The 19,179-nt window shown below is 43.5% G+C and overlaps 1 protein-coding gene across 1 annotated transcript in view; it reads right to left on the bottom strand.

The window, feature by feature from the left end:
* Nucleotides 1-200: 200 nt before the first annotated feature.
* SNX1 (sorting nexin 1) overlaps nucleotides 201-19,179 on the bottom strand; it is a 95,664-nt gene continuing 76,685 nt past the window's right edge. The window contains exons 14-15 of the mRNA XM_077471858.1: nucleotides 18,012-18,083; nucleotides 201-885 (exon numbers count right to left, since the gene is read on the bottom strand). Of these exons, the coding sequence (XP_077327984.1) occupies nucleotides 835-885; nucleotides 18,012-18,083 (123 nt within the window). The 3' untranslated portion in view covers nucleotides 201-834. The remainder of the gene's footprint in view (nucleotides 886-18,011; nucleotides 18,084-19,179) is intronic.

Below are 19,179 nucleotides of genomic sequence, written 5' to 3'. Positions count from 1 at the left end.
GAGTCCTGACCCACACCTCTCTTACTCTTTGGAGATGCTCTCTCAACATACCAGCAAATAGTGAAGAAGGCAACAAATGCAACTATCCTATTGCAGTGTCAACCTTGGTTATACTTCCTAGGAACAGGAAGGATTGTCAACCTAATTCATACACACAAAAAAGGTAAACATACACCACAAACATACTAAATACATCAGAGGGCTTTTCAAAGTTTTATTGAATAACTGTGTACTTCTTGCAGAATAGAAAGGCTCCATTCTCTGTGTCTGTGTCACAGCCAAAAAATATACATTATATATTTATATTAATAAACCCACCCCAAGAAACTCCCATTCATTTAATTTGTTGTTGTAGTTTTCTCGCAGAAAGCCCCAAAAGCCCTAATTATCACTTTATAGAGTTAATAAGAAAATATATGTGGAAGTTAAATGAAAAATATACACAAGAAATGTTAACAGAAAACGATGTGTCTAAGTGCTGGGACAGAACTGTCCTTTTTTATAGTTAACTCTTGCCTGTCAAACCAGTCTGCCATTGTTGTAAAATGTTTGTAGGCTGATCTGGCAGTGAGAAAGGAAATGTGGAAGGGGTTCCAGAAACAGGAAACAGTCGATAATCCTGATCAATCAGCTCTGAGATAAAGATCCGAAAATGCGCTGCACAGCAATGCGCAACAGACTTCATTCAGCACTGAAGGAGTAAAAAGAGTCGGACAACATCAGGCAGATGTAGAAGCAGAAGAGTGTGATTCTATAGTCTCTAAAAGGCAAGAGGTATAATATTTATATATTAAAAAAAAAAAAAAAAAAAACTGTAACTGTGTCCCTTGGCAGTTAGGATATAACTTTTGCTTCTGGTAAAAATGCTTCCCAATACTTAGCCAGCTGAAACAAAAAAAAATGAAAGTCAGTATCTGAAAGGGTTAACAGGTTATTGGTTAATAATACTTGTACACAGATCATATGTGCTAATGTCCGCCAAATAAAATGCGTTTATTTACAGCCAAAGTTTTTTTTGTTTAGTTGTGGACAGAGCACAGAATGGTTACATTTCCTGTAAGGAAGGTTTTTAATTTACCTGTGCCCAGATAATGAACATTAACATATTTATTATTTGTAACTTTAAGTAATTCATTCTCAAACGTTTACAACAAAAAAGACAGTAAATTTGTTTTTTCTGACAGCTTAGAAACATTTGCTGTGTAGTTACATATAAAGGGCTGGCAGGTTGCCATAATAGTTAAGATTTCAGTGCCTCTGTTTTATTTTTTATTTTTTTTTTATTTTATTTTTTTTGAACTTTTGAGGACAAATTTCTCACAATGCCTACACATACACTATAGTGTCAAAAGTATTTGGACACCTGCCTTTACACAAACTTTAATGGCATCCCAATCTTAGTCCGTAGGGTTCAATATTGAGTTGGCACACCCTTTGCAGCTATAACAGCTTCAACTCTTCTGGGAGGGCTGTCCATAAGGTTTAAGAGTGCGTCTATGGGAATGTTTGACCATTTTTCCATAAGCGCATTTGTGAGGCCAGGCACAAGAAGGCCTGGCTCGCAGTCTCCTCTCTAATTCATGCCCAAGGTGTTCTATATAGTGTCAAGGTCAGGACTCCACCCCAAACTTACTCATCCATGTCTTTGTGGACCTTGCTTTGTGCACTGGTGCGCAGTCCTGTTGGAACCAGAATGGGACATCCCCAAACTGTTCCCACAAAGTTGGGAGTATGAAAATTGTCCAAAATGTTTTGGTGGCGTCTTGGTATGCTGACGCCTTAAAAGTTCTCTTCACTAGAATTAAGGGGCCAGGCCCAACCCCTGAAAAGCAACCCCCAGGCAGTATCCCCTCCAAAGGATTTGGATGAGTGCACAAAGCAAGGTCCATTAAAGATATAGATGTGCGAGTTTGGGGTGGAGGAACTTGAGTGGCCTGCACAGAGTCCTGACCTCAACCCGATAGAACACCTTTGGGATGAATTAGGGGGCGGAGACTGAGCCAGGCCTTCTAATCCAACATCAGTGGCTGACCTTTACAAATGCACTTCTGGGAGACCGGTCAAACATTCCCATAGACACCCCTAAACCTTGTGGACAGCCTTCCCAGAAGAGAAGAAGCTGTTATAGCTGCAAAGGATGGGCCAACTCCATATTGAACCCTACACAGACCAAGACACCAATTAAAGTTCGTAACGGTAGGTGTGCCAGTACTTTTGACAATATTGTGTATGTATAGGTAGAAGTAAATGAAGACTTGTTTTAACGTGTCTATTCAAAACATGTAAATATGTACATAGTCTGAACACATGTTCACTTTAAAAGTACAGCCATCAGAAGAAAAGAATATGCCTGCCACTGCCAACCTCCTTCTGAAAATGACCGCTGCCTAGCTGTGCCTGAATTCCACACTTATGAGTCACAGACCTGGAAGAAAAATCAGAATTCTGTATTACACTATACATCAGGGGTAGGCAACCTTGGCCCTCCAGCTGTGGTGAAAGTCCCATGACAATCACAGGCATGAATCCTAGAGGCAGAGGCATGATGGGATTTGTAGTTTCACCAAAGCTGGAGGGCCGAGGTAGACTACCCCCGCTATACAGGTTACTGGCTAGTGACGCAACACATTAAAGGAAAATATCAGCACAAGAGCTAGAAGTTCTAGAGGATGAATGAGGCCAGCAATAACCTTCCATATAATGCTGTCATTAAATCCTTATTTTAAAAATATGGGTTTATTTTCTCAACTTTGGTATGATAAAAATATACAGTTAAAAAGATTTTGATTTTGCTTAAAATACAGTGAGCTCTTCACTACAATATTAGAGCTGCACGATTCTGGCCAAAATGAGAATCATGATTTTGCTTAGAATAAAAAGATCACGATTCTCGCAACGTAAAACCTTTCACATTATACAAAAAAAAAAAGGGGATAACTTTACGGGTTCGTTTTTTTTAAAATTCATTAAAGTAATTTTTTCCAAAAAAAATTGCATTAGAAAGACCACTGCGCAAATACAGTGCGACAAAATATTGCAACAACCACCATTTTATTCTCAAGGGTGTCTACTAAAAAAATATACATGTTTGGGGGTTCCAAAAATTGAGTTTGAGGAGAAGGGGGTGATCAACTATACCAAAGGCAGAGGAGAGATCCAAGAGTAAGAGTATGGAATAATGACCATTGGTTTTAGCTGTTAGTAAGTCATTTGTGAGTTTTAGGAGAGCAGTTTCTGTGGAGTGAGATAGTCCGTCCATCAGTTGGTTGAAGACTAAAAATCCAAGGAGTTTGGAGGCAAAAGGGAGTAAGAAGACGGGGCGGCTGAACGGAGAAATGCCGTTGTAAACAGCATTTCCCCGTTCTGCCTAGCAACTAGTGACGCTGATCTCTGCTCCATGTGATTGGAGCGGAGATCAGTGTTCACTAAATGAAAGCCCAGCCCCCCACAGTTAGTAACACACCCCTAGGAACACTTACCCCCTACACTGCCACCCACTGGTTAACCCCTTCACTGCCAGTGTCATTTACACAGGAATCACTGCATTTATATAGCAGTGATTGCTGTATAAATGACAATGGTCCCAAAAATGTGTCAAAAATGTCCGATGTGTCCGCCATAACGTCGCAGTCACAATAAAAATCGCTGATCGCCGCCATTACTAGTAAAAAAAAAATTATTAATAAAAATACCATAAAACTATCCCCTATTTTGTAAACGCTATAACTTTTGCGTAAACCAATCGCGATTTTTATTTACCAAAAATATGTAGAAGAATACGTATCGGCCTAAACTGAGGGAAAAAAAGTTTTTTTTATATATATATTTTTGGGGGATACTTATTAGAACAAAAAGTAAAAAATAATGCGTTTTTTTCAAAATTGATCGCTCTATTTTTGTTTATAGGGCAAAAAAAAACAAAAACGCAGGGGTGATCAAATCACCAAAAGAAAGCTCTATTTGTGGGAGAAAAAGGACGCCAATTTTGTTTGGGAGCCATGTCGCATGACCGCGCAATTGTCAGTTAAAGCGGCGCAGTGCCGATTCACAAAAAGTGGTCTGGTCTTTGACCAGTAAAATGGTCCGGGGCTGAAAGTGGTTAAACATGTGAACAGAAGCTAGAAAGCAGCACTGGAAATCTGAGAAACAGAAGCCTGATGGGGAAGGGAGGAACCATATCCTTCAGACTATAGAATCTAATTATAACTCATTTGATCCATCTAGCAAAGGTGACACGAGGGGCTGGAAGACCCTTACCAGAACCTTTAGGGAGCACAACAGGTAATCAGATTTCCTTAGAGCAGAAATATCTGAAATGTAAAAACTCCCACAGTGCACACCATGTCCAGATAGTAGAGAAACTTCCCTATGGTTTTGTTGAGGCAACCATAAGGAAGGACAGACAGACAGCATCCTTGTTAATGTAGAAGACCAAAGTGAGACCCGATGGAGACACCAGGTAAACAGGAGGAGAAATCAGAGCAAAGGCCAAAGGTCTCTAAAACAAAATGGCCAAGGATGAGATTTGTCTAGGGTGAAAATTCCACAAATTGCACAAAGTAAATGTGACCTTCTTGGTGCAATGGTAGACTTTGTAAAAAAGTATATTTCCTAGCCTTCAAAAAGAGATGGTGGAACCTGAAAGTTCCCTGTCCCTTAGCATAGTGGCTTAAGCAACCATGCCATTAAAGCCAGTGACTGAAGAGCAGGATGGAGGTTGTAAACCTCAGACATGAAATATGAACAAGCATATCCCTCTATAGTGTGTACTTAAGAGTACCAAGTTTTAATTTCATTAATCACTTCTGAAAGGTTTTCCTAACACCACGAGAGGAAAAAAAAGTAGACTGGGGAGGGACTCCCAGCAAATTGACAGCCTCAGCTCTGTTCCTGTGTGAAGGGGGTGTAAACCTTCCCTTCAATCAGCTCACAGAGCTCTCCTCGCTGAGCTCTGCAGTGTGTAATTGCAGCTCTCCACCCTCTTTTTTCTGAGCTCTCAGAAAAGCTTTGTAAATTCAGCATTGAGCAAATGTAAAGAGAAGAGAAGACTGCAGATAGACACAGATTGGTACAACTTATGGAGGAGGATTTGTTTAATCTCTGTATCACCTGAAGCCAGTCACTTTACTAGATAAATGTAAGGGTTTACAACTACTTTAAAGATAGGAAGTCCAGACAATCCAGAAGAACCCAGTGTCTTCCAGGAACGTTCAGTATGTCTTGAGTACCATACCCTCCTGGGCCAATCTGGCATGATTAGAATTGCTGGAAAGTCCTCCTTTTGGATCTTGCAGGATAGGAGAGGGAGAATGTGGAGGGGAGGAAAGGCGCAAATCAAGTTGAACTGATCCCATGGCGTCAGAGCATCCACTCTAAGGAGGGCCTAAGGATCCCTGGACCAGGCAATATAAAAAACCATCAAGTGTCTTCGCTGAATCTGGACTCCAGCAGGTCCACAACTGGTGTCCTGCACTTGTGGCAAAAAGTTCTAAATGGAGAGCCAATTCCCACAGATCCAGAACCCCTGCCAATTTTCCATGCCTGGAATGTGGACTGTGGAACATGAAGGTCTGCCTATGAGAGGATGAAGTCTGCTTCCCTTATTGCACTGCATCTTCTGATGGCTTACTGATAATTGATGTAGGCCATGGAAGTGTCCAACTAGATTCTAGTTTTGTGAATGACAAATATACATTTTTACAAAGTCTGCTGCTTCAGTGTTTTTAAATCATTTTGTCAGATGTTATTATGATATACTGAAGTATAATTACAATCATTTTATAAGCATCAAAGGCTTTTATTGACAATTACATTAAGTTTAGCAGAGTCAATATTTGCAGTGTTGACCCTTCTTTTTCAAGACCGCTGCAATCTGACCTGGCATGCTGTCAATCAACTTCTGTGCCAAATCCTGACTGATGGCAGTCCATTCTTGCATATTCAATGTTTGAGTTTGTCAGCATTTGTGGGGTTTTTTCACTCGCCTCGAGGATTGATCACAAGTTCTCAATAGGAATAAGGTCTGGGGAGTTTCCTGGTCATGCACCCAAATTTTAATGTTTTGTCCCCCAAGTCACCATTTCTTCTCCAGACAAGGTTTTTTTACGCATGCCCCAAACAATCGCAAAGGGGATTTCATTGGAGAAAATGACTTTACCCCAGTCCTCAGCATTCCATCCCTGTACCTTATGCAGCATATCAGTCTGTCCCTGATGTTTTTCCTGGAGAGAAGTGACTTCTTTGCTGCCCTTCTTGACACCAGGCCATCTTCCAAAAGTCTTTGCTTCACTGTACATGCAGATGCACTCACACTTGACTGCTGCATTTCCTGAGCAAGCTCTGCATTGGTAGTGAACTGATCCCGCAGCTGAATCAACTGTATGGAGATGGTCCAGGCGCTTGCTGGACTTTCTTGGACGCCCTGAAGCTTTCGTCACAACAATTGAACATTTCTCCTTGAAGTTCTTGATGATCTGATAAATGGTTGATTTAGGTGCAATCTTAATAGCAGCAATAGCCTTCTTTTTTGTGCAAAGCACTGATGACTGCATGTTTCCTTGCAGGTAACCATGGAAGAACAATGCGCAAATCACCGTACCTGTACGGCAGCTCGGGCGGGCGGACTCCATGTCCGCCTGCAATTGCCTATTACTGAAGCAGAACGGGGAAACTGTCTTTGTAAACAAGGCGATTCCCCGTTCTGACAGGGGACATGTCAGAGATCCATTGTTCATGGTGACTGGAAACCGTGATCTCTCATGTCCCTGGCAGCCCATTTACCCTACAGTTAGAACACACCTAAGGAACACAGCTAACCCCTTGATCGCCCCCTAGTGTTAACCCATTCCCTGCCAGTGACATTTATACAGTAATCAGTGGCTATTTTTAGCTCTGATCACTGCATAAATGTCACTAAACCCCAAAAAATTTTAAAAGTGTCTGCTCTGCCCTCCTCTGTCCCGTAAAAAAAATCACAGATCGCTGCCATTACTAGTAAAAAAAAAAAGAAAAAAAAATGCCATAAGTCCATCCATTATTTTGTAGATGCTATAACTTTTGCGCAAACTAGTATAAGCCTATTGCGTTTTTTTATTTATTTTTTTACTAAAAATATGTAGCAGAATATACATCTTTTTTATATATATATATATATATATATATATATATATATATATATATATATATATATATATATATATATATATATATATATTTTTTGGATATGTATAGCAAAAAGTAAAAAAAAAGTTTATTTTTTTCCAAAATTGTAGCGCTTTGTTTATAGCGCAAAAAATTCAACTGCAGAGGTGACCAAATACCACACAAAAGAAAGTTCTATTTGTGGGAAAAAAGGACAACAATTTTGTTTGGGTACAACGTTGTATGACCGTAGAATTGTCAGTTAAAGCGACGCGGTGCTGCATCGCAAAAAATGGAATTACGTACGGTAATGTCCTTTTCCAGGAGTCTTTCAGGACAGCCACCTTAGAGAGACACTGGCTCCTCCCCTCTTAGGAAACACCGCCTTCATTTTCAGGATTTAAGCCTCCTCCTCCCTTCGTTCCTCAGTTCTTCCAGAGTACCTCCGGTCAACTGGGGAGACACAAGAACACGTCAAACAAACAAACTTTTAAGTCTTACCTGACGGTCTCATGTAATGAGTTCCCGATGATCTGCAAAAAAACTTGGGTGGGAACCGGTGCTGTCCTGAAAGACTCCTGGAAAAGGACATTACCGTACGTAATTCCATTTTTCCCCAATCGTCTTTCAGGACAGCCACCTTAGAGAGGATAAGCGAGTATATTACCTTAGGGTGGGACTACTGCCTGCAGCACTTTGCGACCAAAGGCTTGGTCTTTGGCTGACAGAAGATCCAGTCTATAATGTCTCACAAACGTAGAAAAACTGGACCACGTTGCAGCTCTACAGATTTGTTCCGGAGATGCACCAGCCCACTCTGCCTGAGAAGTTGCCACTGCCCTGGTTGAGTGTGCTCTAATCCCGGCTGGAGGGTCTAACCCCCCCTGCCACGTACGCCTGCTCAATGGCTAACCTTAACCATCTAGCTATCGTACGTCTAGAGGCTTTGGAACCCTTCCTGGACCCTGAAAACAAAACAAAAAGTGAATCAGTCTTTCTGAACTGACTTGTGCAGTCTAAATAATAAAGAACACATCTTCTAACATCTAGTCTGTGAAATATGTGTTCCTGTTCTCTAACTGGATTTGAACAAAACGTAGGTAGCACAATCTCCTGTATTCTATGGAAACTGGAGGCTACCTTAGGTAAAAACGCCGGATCCATCTTAAAAACCAAACGATCCGGAAAAACTTGAAAAAAAGGAGCCCTAACAGAAAGGGCTTCGAGTTCACTTACTCTCCTTGCTGTAGTGATCGCCACCAAAAACACAGTTTTGAGAGTGATCAGTTTTAATGAGCAAGATTCTAACGGCTCAAAGGGTTCCCCTGTGAGAACCTGTAAAACTAAGGAAAGATCCCAAACTGGGAAGGGGGAGCTTGAAACCGGTCTCTGCCTACCTAGGGCCCTGAAGAACCTTACTATCCAAGGGTCTGATGCTAGATGTTTCTCCAAAAACACGCTTAAAGCGGAAACCTGACCCTTCAGTGTTCCAAGTGCTAACCCTTTATCCGCCCCTGCCTGTAAGAACTCTAGAACAGCTACATGGCTGTGCACGTTGAAGGAACCCTCTGAACACCAGCTGTTAAACCGCCTCCATACTTTTAAGTAAATGGACTGGGTTTCCTTTTTCCTACAGTTTAGAAGAGTGGCTACCAACCGGTCTGAGAAGCCTTTGGCCTTCAGCAATTCTTCTTCAGAAGCCACGCTGCCAGGTTACGCCGTCCTACCTGGGGACAGAAGACCGGGCCCTGAGACAGGAGATCCTCCTGCGCTGGGAGAATCCAGGGGGGTTCTACAGACAGGCCCTTCAAGATGGAGAACCACGGCCTCCTGGGCCAGTGAGGTGCAATTAGAATAAGGGTAGTATTCTCCACTTGAAACTTCCTTATTACTGCTGGAATCAGCACGGGAGGGGGGAAGGCATAGCACCTGGAGAAACCCCAACTCTGTGCTAGTGCGTCCACCCCCAAAGCCCCGTCTCTTCTGTTTATGGAGAAGAAAGTGGCTACTTTGGCATTTTCCCTCGCTGCAAAAAGATCTATTGAAGGAATCCCCCACCTCTGGGTGATCATTTCGAATATTTCCTGTTTGAGAACCCAATTGCCTTCTCTCAGTGTTTTCCTGCTGAGGAAATCTGCCACCTGATTTTGTTCTCCTTTCAAGTGGATTGCTGAAAGGGACAGGATATTTGCTTCGGCCCATCTGAGGATGGCCTCCGCAAGGGCCCATAAGGATTCGCTCCTGGTGCCCCCCTGCCTGTTGATGTAAGCTACCACCAAGGAATTGTCCGACCTTATTTTTACATGATTCCCCCGGAGCTCTTTCTGAAAGGTCCTGAGAGCTAGATCTACTGCCCTCAGCTCCCTCCAATTCGAGGATCTCCTCGAGTCCCTCTTCTCCCAAGTACCCTGTATTAATCGGGAGTCTAGGTGCGCCCCCCAACCTGAGCTGCTCGCATCGGTTGTAACCACCCTGGAGGTTGGCAAAACCCACTCTAGGCCTTGGGACAAATTTGCTCCCTTTCTCCACCACCAGAGGGACCTCTTCACCTGGTTTGGGATCAGAACCAGAGAATCCAGAGACTCCTGGCTGTGATCCCAAACTTTCAGAACAAATAGTTGCAGAGGGCGGTAATGTAATCCCGCCCACTGAACCGCTGGAAGAGCGGATGTCAGCAACCCTAGCGCCGACATGATCTTCCTTATGGAGACTTGGTGGTTGCCCTGAAGAAACAACAGTGCATTGTCTACCTTTTGAATCTTCTCCAAAGGAAGAAAGACTCTTTGTTCTGTTGAGTCCAACACGTACCCCAGGAAGGTGACCCTCTGGGAAGGAATTAAGTTGGATTTCTCCAGGTTCAGGAGCCAACCCAGGCTTACTAACAAGTTTCTTGTGACCTGTAAATCCTGATTTAACTGTGCTGGGGAAGGAGCAAACAGGAGAAGATCGTCGAGATATGCGATCACCGAGATTCCCCTGAGACGCAGAAATGCCAGAACTTCTGCCATCACTTTGGTGAAGATCCGGGGGGAAGAGGATAGCCCGAAGGGAAGTGCTTTGAATTGAAGGTGCAGCACTTCCATTGGAGTTCTCACTGCTAGTCTGAGAAAACGCTGGTGGGTCTCTGCGATGGGAATATGCAGGTATGCATCTTTTAAATCTATTGATGCCATGAAACAGTTCGGTGGAAGGAGTGCTTTTACCGAGTAAATCGAATCCATCCGAAACCGTTTGTAGGTGACTGAGACATTCAGAGGCTTCAGGTTCAGGATGAGCCTGAACTTTCCCGAGGGCTTGCGAACCACAAAAACGTGGGAATAGAAGCCTCTGCCTGTCTCCCCTACTGGGACCCGTACTACCACTTCCTGTTCTTCTAACTCCTTTAGAGAGGAAAGAAGGGCAGCTGATTTCTCTGTGCATTTTGGCAGCTCGGTGACAAGGAGCCTCAGAAGAGGGAGTTCTGAAAACTCCAAATGGTAACCACTTCTGATGATCCCCAAAATAAACTGATTGGAGGAAACCGTCTCCCACTGTGGGAGGAAGGCCCCCAACCTTCCTCCCACCGTGACCCTGTCACTGAGATTTTTTGGGTTGTTCAGGAGGGCGAAAAATTGCTCCCCCGGGGCCCTTGCTTTTGGGTCCCCAACTCTTCTTCTGCTGAACAGTACGGGGGGCTACAACCCTCTTCTGGGGACGAGTCCTTCTTTTGGCCTGTTCCCCAAGTTTCCTTTTAACAGGAAAGGCCTTTCTCTTGTCTGCTGTGCGATCTAGCACTGCTTCGAGACCTGGCCCAAACAGCAAATCTCCTGTAAAGGGGATCCCACAGAGTTTGAGCTTTGACGCATTATCTCCGTGCCAGGTCTTCAGCCATAAGGCTCTCCTAGCAGAGTTGGTCAGAGCCAAGGACCTTGCCGATATTCTCACTGATTCAGCAGAAGCGTCCGCAATGTATGCTATCCCCTTGAGAAGCATGGGAAAGGAGGATAGAATAGTCTCCTTCGCTGTCCCTGCTTCAATGTGTGCACTAATCTGGGTAAGCCAATACTCCATGTTGCGGGCCACCACTGTGGCTGCCATGGCTGGTTTAAGATTCCCCTGTGATGAATCCCAGGCCTTTTTAAGAAGGCAATCCATCCTTCGATCCATAGGGTTAGAAAGTACCCCCATGTCCTCAAAGGACAGATCCGTGTGTCTGGACACCTGGGAAAAAGCAGCGTCTAATCTGGGAGATTTATTCAAGACGAGAGTCTCTTCTTCCGAAAAAGGAAACCTTCGTCTTAATGCCCCGGAAAAGAAAGGTTTCCTTTCGGGATCCCGCCATTCCTTCTTGATGGTATCGATCAAGACGTCATGCACTGGGAACACCCGCTTTTTTTGTTCCCCCATGCCTTTATACATCTGATCATGGAGTGACAATGTCTTAGTTTCTTCTTGAATGCCTAAAGTGGTATGAATAGCTCCCAAGAGCTCATCCACTTCCTCCAGGGAAAGCTTATACCGTGAGATTCTACTGGATTCCCCATCCAACTCCTCAGCGTCAGATTGCCCCTGGGAGTCTGAGACGACACTGTCAATTTCTTCCTCAGCTTCCGCCCTGGGACCCCCTGGATTCTCCCCTGCCGGAGGAACATCCACTGGGATAGATGGTACACACTGCTGCGCTGGTGTAGGAGTGCTCTGGGGCTGAGGCCACTGGAAACTGGAGAAAAAGGTCTTGAAGGACTGAAAGGTACCAGAGAGTTCCTTCATAGAAGCTACCAGATCTGCACCCTGCTCTGCTGCCTGTTCCCTAAGTAAGTCTTCAATACATTGTTTACAAATTGCTTTAGACCAGGAGTCGCCCATAGAAGTTCTACATGAAGGGCACTTTTTCTTAGAACCATGGGGGGACTTGCTCGTGGCTTTCTGAAAGACACAAAGTAAAGGAGGGAACAGCATAAGCCTAAAGGAAAAGAAACACCAGCGCTACATAGAGGACCACCGGGAGTGCCCCCCCCCCCTAGGATCAACCATCACCAGGATCCCAGACGCACTACCCTTCCCCCCGACCACCAAGGAGGAAACACCAGTGGAGCTACTGGATATAAGTAAGGGAACACCTCCCCAGGGTTCCTCTTACCTTTGAGTGGCTGGTGCTGTTATCTCCAGGAGTTCTTGAAGCCTCTGCTTCGGACATTCTCCCGTTGAGGAAGCGTGGTACGAACGTGCCTCTAACAGCTACCTGTGCAACTGAAGAAAGAGAGGCTGCACCAGCCGAACGCTAGGTTACCCTTCACGTGCCGCGTCCGGAACCGGAAGACGCGGATTGAACGAAGGGGTCCGCCCCCACCGGAACTGACGTCGCCCGCCAACCGGCCCGGCTTCCAGCTCCCAGCCGGCTGTATACACAGGGGGGCCCTGGACGCCTTCGTTGCAGCGCCCCACTGGGCGAAACGCAGGGATGAACCTCCCCAAAAACTTCCTGCTTTCCCCAAGCGAATATTGGAGTGCGTGTAGAAAAGGTCAGTCAAGAGTTCAGCTTCCCCAGCCGACCGGACTGCCAGTTCCGTTGAAACACCCGCGGGTGAACGAACGGACGACCCTGTAAAACTTCCTGCTTTCCCCAAGCGAAGTTTAGGGTATACGGACAGTACGAACACTTCAGCTCCCCGCTGATCAGACTGTCCCGGGCCGACCGATAAACGGTCGGATAGCCGAGTGGGGCCGGAGCTCCGCTCGGATAGCTTCAGTTTCACCAACCGAATTCAGCTAAGGTTCCTTAGCGGTGTCTCCCCACCGGAGGAAACACCATAACTGAGGAACGAAGGGAGGAGGAGGCTTAAATCCTGAAAATGAAGGCGGTGTTTCCTAAGAGGGGAGGAGCCAGTGTCTCTCTAAGGTGGCTGTCCTGAAAGACGATTGGGGAAAAATGTCCTGGTCATTCAGGGGGCAAATCCTCTCGGGGCTGAAGTGGTTAAAGCTTCCAGTGTGTTATTTTAACTCAATCAGCATTAGAGTGATTTACAGCCTTGTCCTCATCAACACTGACATGTCGTCAGCTGGTCCTTTTGTGGCCTGGCTGAAATGCAGTGTAAATTTTTTTTGGGGGGGGGGGGGGGGGGGGGGGGGGATTAAGTTAATTTTCATGGCAAATTGGAACTTTGCAATAAATTGTTTGTTTTATACTCTTCATAACATTCTGGAGTATATGCAAATTGCCACCATTAAAACTAAGGCAGCAGACTTTGTGAAAATGCAAGTTATTCTCAAAACTTTTTGCCAGGGTTGCATATCATTGAAGGGACAACCAAGGTGCCCCTGTTGATGGAAAGGTGAACTTCTTTTGGCAGCCAAGTCCTCTGCCCAGGGATGTTCATGACTGCTCTCCAGAGCAATAGGCTGACATCTGGCATGAGAACTTTCCAGTACTGTGGTGGAAATAGCTTCCCTAACTCCAGTGTGGTCCAAGGGCCAAGTCTTTTTTGTACCACAAGGCTAAAATGTTGAGTTGCAATGATTTAGAGTGAAACTGGGTGTACATGACAACAAGTTTTTCCTGTGCCAGAATGACCCTGGATAGAACATGCCCCGTGTTGGACACACGTAGTTCAATCTTTGAGGTCCAGCGATGACTTTTCATAGTTGACGATACAACTGAAGCTCTACAGAGCCTGTACATTCTATTGAGCAAGGAGCAGAGCCAAAACCAGAGGAAGCACCTTAGTGAAAATCTGGGGGACCATAGATAGGGCAAAATGAAGGGCAATCAATTGGTCAATGGAGGAAAATGTCAAGGAAACCAGGAGCCAGCAGCACAAGGAACACAGTTCAATAACAGTAACTCGTGTCCTCACGCACTGATTTATGTTTTTTTTTAGAACTACATTTGGGCTTTAAGCCAGAGAATCCTGCTTATGTATACAAAGAGGAGCACATCCTGGAAATTTGGTGAAAAGCATCTGCCAAGCTACTCAAGCAGTAGCACAAAGCTGTGGACAAACGGTCCAACTGACAATGGACAGACGGATCCATAACAATAAACCTGGCATTCTGAGCAATGCATTTAGTCCAAACAGCAATGGTCTGACAGACAGCCATAGACACAACTGCAGGTTACATTACATGGGCACAAAGATAAGCTAGAGGCCCTCCTTAATGTTATCTACTGGGTCCTTGACTACAGGACTATCCTCCATGGAGGCTGAGAGATCTTGTTAAAGAAATGGCTGGATCCACCACAGGAAGCACCCATTTACTAAGGAAACTCTCAAATAGGATCGGGCAAAATGTTAAGGAAGAGAAAAGTCTTCTCTGGTTGAGGCTAGACTCCATACAGGAGAGGCTCAACCAACGCATGAATTGAGAAGGTCTTAGCTGTTTTTGGGAATTTTAGAGACACCATACCGGATACATTTGGGTGAGCAGACTCTGGCTGCCAGAATACTAAACAAGAGTATACAGCTTCAATAAGTGTGGCAATAATCTGCTTTAGCCTAGGATAAATTTCTCCTCAGCTGACCTCTAGTACCCAGACCTAATCAGGAGGGGTAGTCGAAGGGACATGGCTGTGACCCCTGCTGTCCATGGCCTCAGTAAGCACAGAAATTCTACCCATGAACGCTTACATTGTGGCAGAAAATTTCTCCCTAAAAAAAAAAAAAGGAAGGTGGCTGGTATGGCCAATGGCCTGGCTGAAGGACCATAAAGAAAACAGGGGCCACTCAGAGGAAGTGCACACAGGCTATTTAGCACCCCACCAGGGGCGTTCCACAATCAAAAATGGTGCCAAGTTCACATTTTTTACACCTGGCCTTTGCTGGTTCCTATCACACTACCAGAAATTAACAAGATTGGCCAGCCCTAGGTCTTGCAACAGAATCTTGCTAAGGAGTTACCTGCTGCAGAAGCTGCATGAAGAGCCGTTGCTCTTCATGCAGCCTGGTTTGTGGTTCATCCGACAGAATATATGAGAGAGACACAGGGAGAGACCTCCATAAGACCTCCATAGGAGAAGGTAGGCTTCTATCAGTGGGAAGAAGAGGCCAACAACCTAAGGTCAACAGCAAAAAAAAGAAAAAGGAAGCTAGCAAGGAGTGGGAGGGGTTGGCTGTCCCTGCAGCCTCTTTGTTTTCTCCTGCCTAACACAGTTCCCTGTACAGCAGAGGTACAGATGGCAATTAACACCTTGTTTTACAGGGGGGCATTTGTTTTAGGTTTTATAAATACTGATCACCATTTTAAACATTTGCCTCCCAAACCTATTCTGACACTTTTCTCATATACATGTAAAAATCTTTTTTTTTAACTAGATTACTTACTTACAAACATGACATGGCCCTGCCTGAGGGGGAAAAAAGGTTGGTTGTTGCAATTTCTTTATGCAACACCTCAATTGTACAGAGGTTTTTCAAACACTATTTTTTTGGAAAACATCCTCTTTAATTTTAGTGCACATAAACAAAATTAAATTCCCTATTGTTTGGTATAATAGAAGAAAGTATATTTCTTTAAGTAAATAGACACTCAGCACGTCATGCTTTAAAATTGTGTGCGGCCTTGGAATTGCGACAAACCACAGAACTTAAAAATCTCCATAGGTAACGCTCGCTCTAAAAGCCTTTAAAGGTTACCAGTTTAGAGTTACACAGGGGGTCCCATGCTAGAATTATTGCTCTTGTTCGGACGTTCATGGTGATAACTCACCCACTCACATGTGTGGCGTGATCCCAGTTTACATATGTGTGCAGGACATACGCATTTGTGTGAAAGCACATCCCTTGTGATAGCAATATGCATGACAGGTACTCTTTTTGTAGAGATCTATTAGAGGTCTGGTAGACCCTAGGCCTCAAACCGAGATTGGTTTAATCAGATGCTAAACAAACCGAAACTGAAAGTGACACAATGCTTGGCGCTTATGGTTTCATAGACCATAGAGATGATCGGGGGAACTTCTGTTCCTCTCTCATCTCTATGGTAAGCTGGTGGAACCACAAACTTCAGACTTGGAGAGCCCAATAAAGGGGCGACCTTTATATGTAAAAGCGATCAAGTGGCCATTTAGCTGTTCCAATCACTTTTATATTATTCAGCATTGTCTGATGACTGCAGCCATGACCCTGGTAGAACAATTTAACCCTTTCACCCGCAAGGTCCGTACATCGTACGGACCGAACAGCGGAGGATCATACACAAAATCCGGTGGCTGCAGTAGAAATTGACAGGCAGACTACTAAAAACATCATATAGGGGACTCTGTCCCCTATGTGATGGGAAATTTTTATTTTTTTTTGCAAAAAAATAAAGTTACACCAAGCACATAAAATCCCCCCCCCACAAATCTATGAGTCCCCCCACGAAAGTAAACGCATGCATTGGGGCACCTACGCATGAAAATGTTGACTGCGTTTACAGATCGTTATGCACGTTGGAGTGAGAGCAATAATTATAACACAAGACCTCCTCCATAACACTAAACTAATACCTATAGGGGTCTTTTGAAGCATCGGCTATAGAAAATTTAGGGTACTAAAGTTTGATGCCATTTTATGGGCGCACAAAGATTTGGCATTTTGGGTATCCATTTACTCGGTGCAAAAATTTGGGTAATTTGGGTAATTTTTTGCATTTGCCCTAAAATCCACATTAGTGTGTTTTTACAGAAATTTTGCGTTTCCTAGACCTTTGCGGCAATATTGTGTGGCATAAAAAATTGGAACTACCACTATTTTATTCTCTAGGGTGTCTGCTTTCAGAAAATATATATATTTGTGGGTTTTGTGTAAACTTCAGTCCTAAAATGATTTTTTAAACTTGTGCAAAAAATGCAAACATGGCTCTGGAGAAAGGGTTAAACCAGAGGACATACGGGTACACCCTGTTTAAAACATAACTACCACTAACAGATGCAATAAAATGTAACATTTAAAAAGGTAGAGCTGTGCGGAGCTCTACCTTTTTAAACAGCTTAAAAAAATCACCGAAGTACATAGTTATTTACTGATTTACCTGCATTCAGCCAGTCTTGATTCACACAGCTATACCATACTGCAAAGCCAGGAAAGATCACTGTTCCTTTCTGCCTCAGCTCTAGTGCCTTTTGAGTTCGCTTCCCTGATTGAACAGAGCCGATTATCCTGATTTACTATTCAAGGAGCAGGCTAGTGAAGGAGAGATAAGAAGCAGAACCAGGGAACAGGGGTGGGACTTGCAGGTAAATCACAAGACTGGCTGAGCAAAATGACAAATCAGTAATAATGGTAAACATGAATGTATTTCAACTATGCATTTAGTCATTTCATTGGAGCCCCACTTTAAAATTGGCAGTACTGTGGTCACTTGATATTACACAGACCCCCAATAAATTATTTTGATTAAAGTATATGAATGCAATGAAGAAATTTTAATTTTGTTTTTACCACCGCAACTATGAATCATTCACAGGTTCCTTTTCGCTGGAGACTCAAACGGGAAAAAAAAAAAATCTTAACCTTGCCACCACAATGTACCATTACAATGCCAAGCAAGGTAGTCCTAATACCTCTTGATGCAATTTCAATCCAATGAGAAATGCAAGACCCCTTACACTAGTGTGAGTTTGTAGGCAGAGCTCAGGAATTGCTGACAGATAAAGAAGCCAGCGAGTCCTTCATTTGTTTGCAACCAACCCAATTGAAATAGGAGTTTTAAAGTAAAGGAGTTGAAGAATATCCCAAAATGGCATTAGCCTCATACTAAACATTCACAGGATGGATTTTGTCATCTTCACCAGCTGCAGATTTACAATGACACACAAGATGGAGTTTTTTGTGTTGCGCTTAAACTTTTCCAGTGCACACTTAACTATTTTCAAGTATAGTTAATAACTACGAGACTACAGGTCAGGGTCTTACTTTGTGCTGTGAATTCAAGAGTGTTTCTAGGTATTTCACAATATGACTTTTAAAGTCCTTCGATTTTTCTTTCTGTAAGAGGAATATAAAAAACAGTAAATCCAATAGCAAACATACCACCTCCTAATATCCTAATTCAATTTTCTTAAATCTAAACATTTTACATAATAAAAGAAAGACCTCGGGTAAGAAAGTGTTTAAAAGAAGAGTCATCTATTTTTCCCCATAGCAGCCAGTGTGACTACCATTTCCCAACCAATACTGTAACAATGAAAGGAAGATTTTAGGCAGCACAGACATAAGGGCCATTAGTCATTAGAACTAATTATTCTGAATCAGTCACAAATTGGAAAGTTCCAACTAAGAGCAAATCAACTGCACTGACAATAGTAACAGCAGAGGGAGCTACAATCTCAGTGATGGCTCTTAGCACTCCGAACACAAAAATGGAGAGATCATCCCATAACTCATCCTCCACAACACCGCACTGAAGCAAAAAGTTCTGATTAAGAAAACCAATTTGCTCTACAAGAATTTGCCACCGAACATGATGTAAATGTTATGGGGTGGAAAAGTCTGGAGAGTTCTTTACGGTGGAGGAGGAGGATACGGGTGGGCATTTTGCTATAAGCAAAAAAGACTAAAGTGAGATCCCAGCCACTAATAAAAAGTATGAAAAAAGGAGGACCCTAGCACATACTCAGGATGTTCCTGAAAGTTAATTTATACAGGTCATGGCATAGCAGTAGTCACATAGGTGTAGGATATTTCACCATTCCAAGCTTCCTCAGTTCTAATGAGTGTCTCCAACATTACAGAACAAGTCCAGCTGAATGTTACTACTTTCTTGTAATATTTGTCATATGAACATTTTTTTTTTTTTTTTTTTTTTTTTTTAGGTAGAACTATGAGTTTTCATTGAAAATACATGACAGTAATTAAAGTGGTTTAAAGGCTGAAGGTTTTTTGTTTTTTTTTTTTTTTAACCAAAAAAGGTAAAAAAAACCTTCAGTGTGCAACTCCCCTCTCAGCCCCCCTAATACCTACCTAAGCCCGATCTCGATCCAGCAATGGCCACAAGACCCGAGTCTCTCACAGCTCTCTCCCTCCTGATTGGCTGAGATGCAGGAGCTATTGGCTCCCGCTGCTGTCAATCACAGCATGTTCG

The sequence above is a fragment of the Lithobates pipiens genome, unplaced genomic scaffold (assembly GCF_037356315.1).
Source record: "Lithobates pipiens isolate NorthernLeopardFrog02 unplaced genomic scaffold, aLitPip1_a1.2 Scaffold_8, whole genome shotgun sequence".
Classification (NCBI taxonomy): Eukaryota; Metazoa; Chordata; class Amphibia; order Anura; family Ranidae; genus Lithobates; species Lithobates pipiens.
The sequence above is the reverse complement of the archived record's forward strand: the minus strand, read 5'-3'. Positions and strand labels throughout refer to the sequence as shown.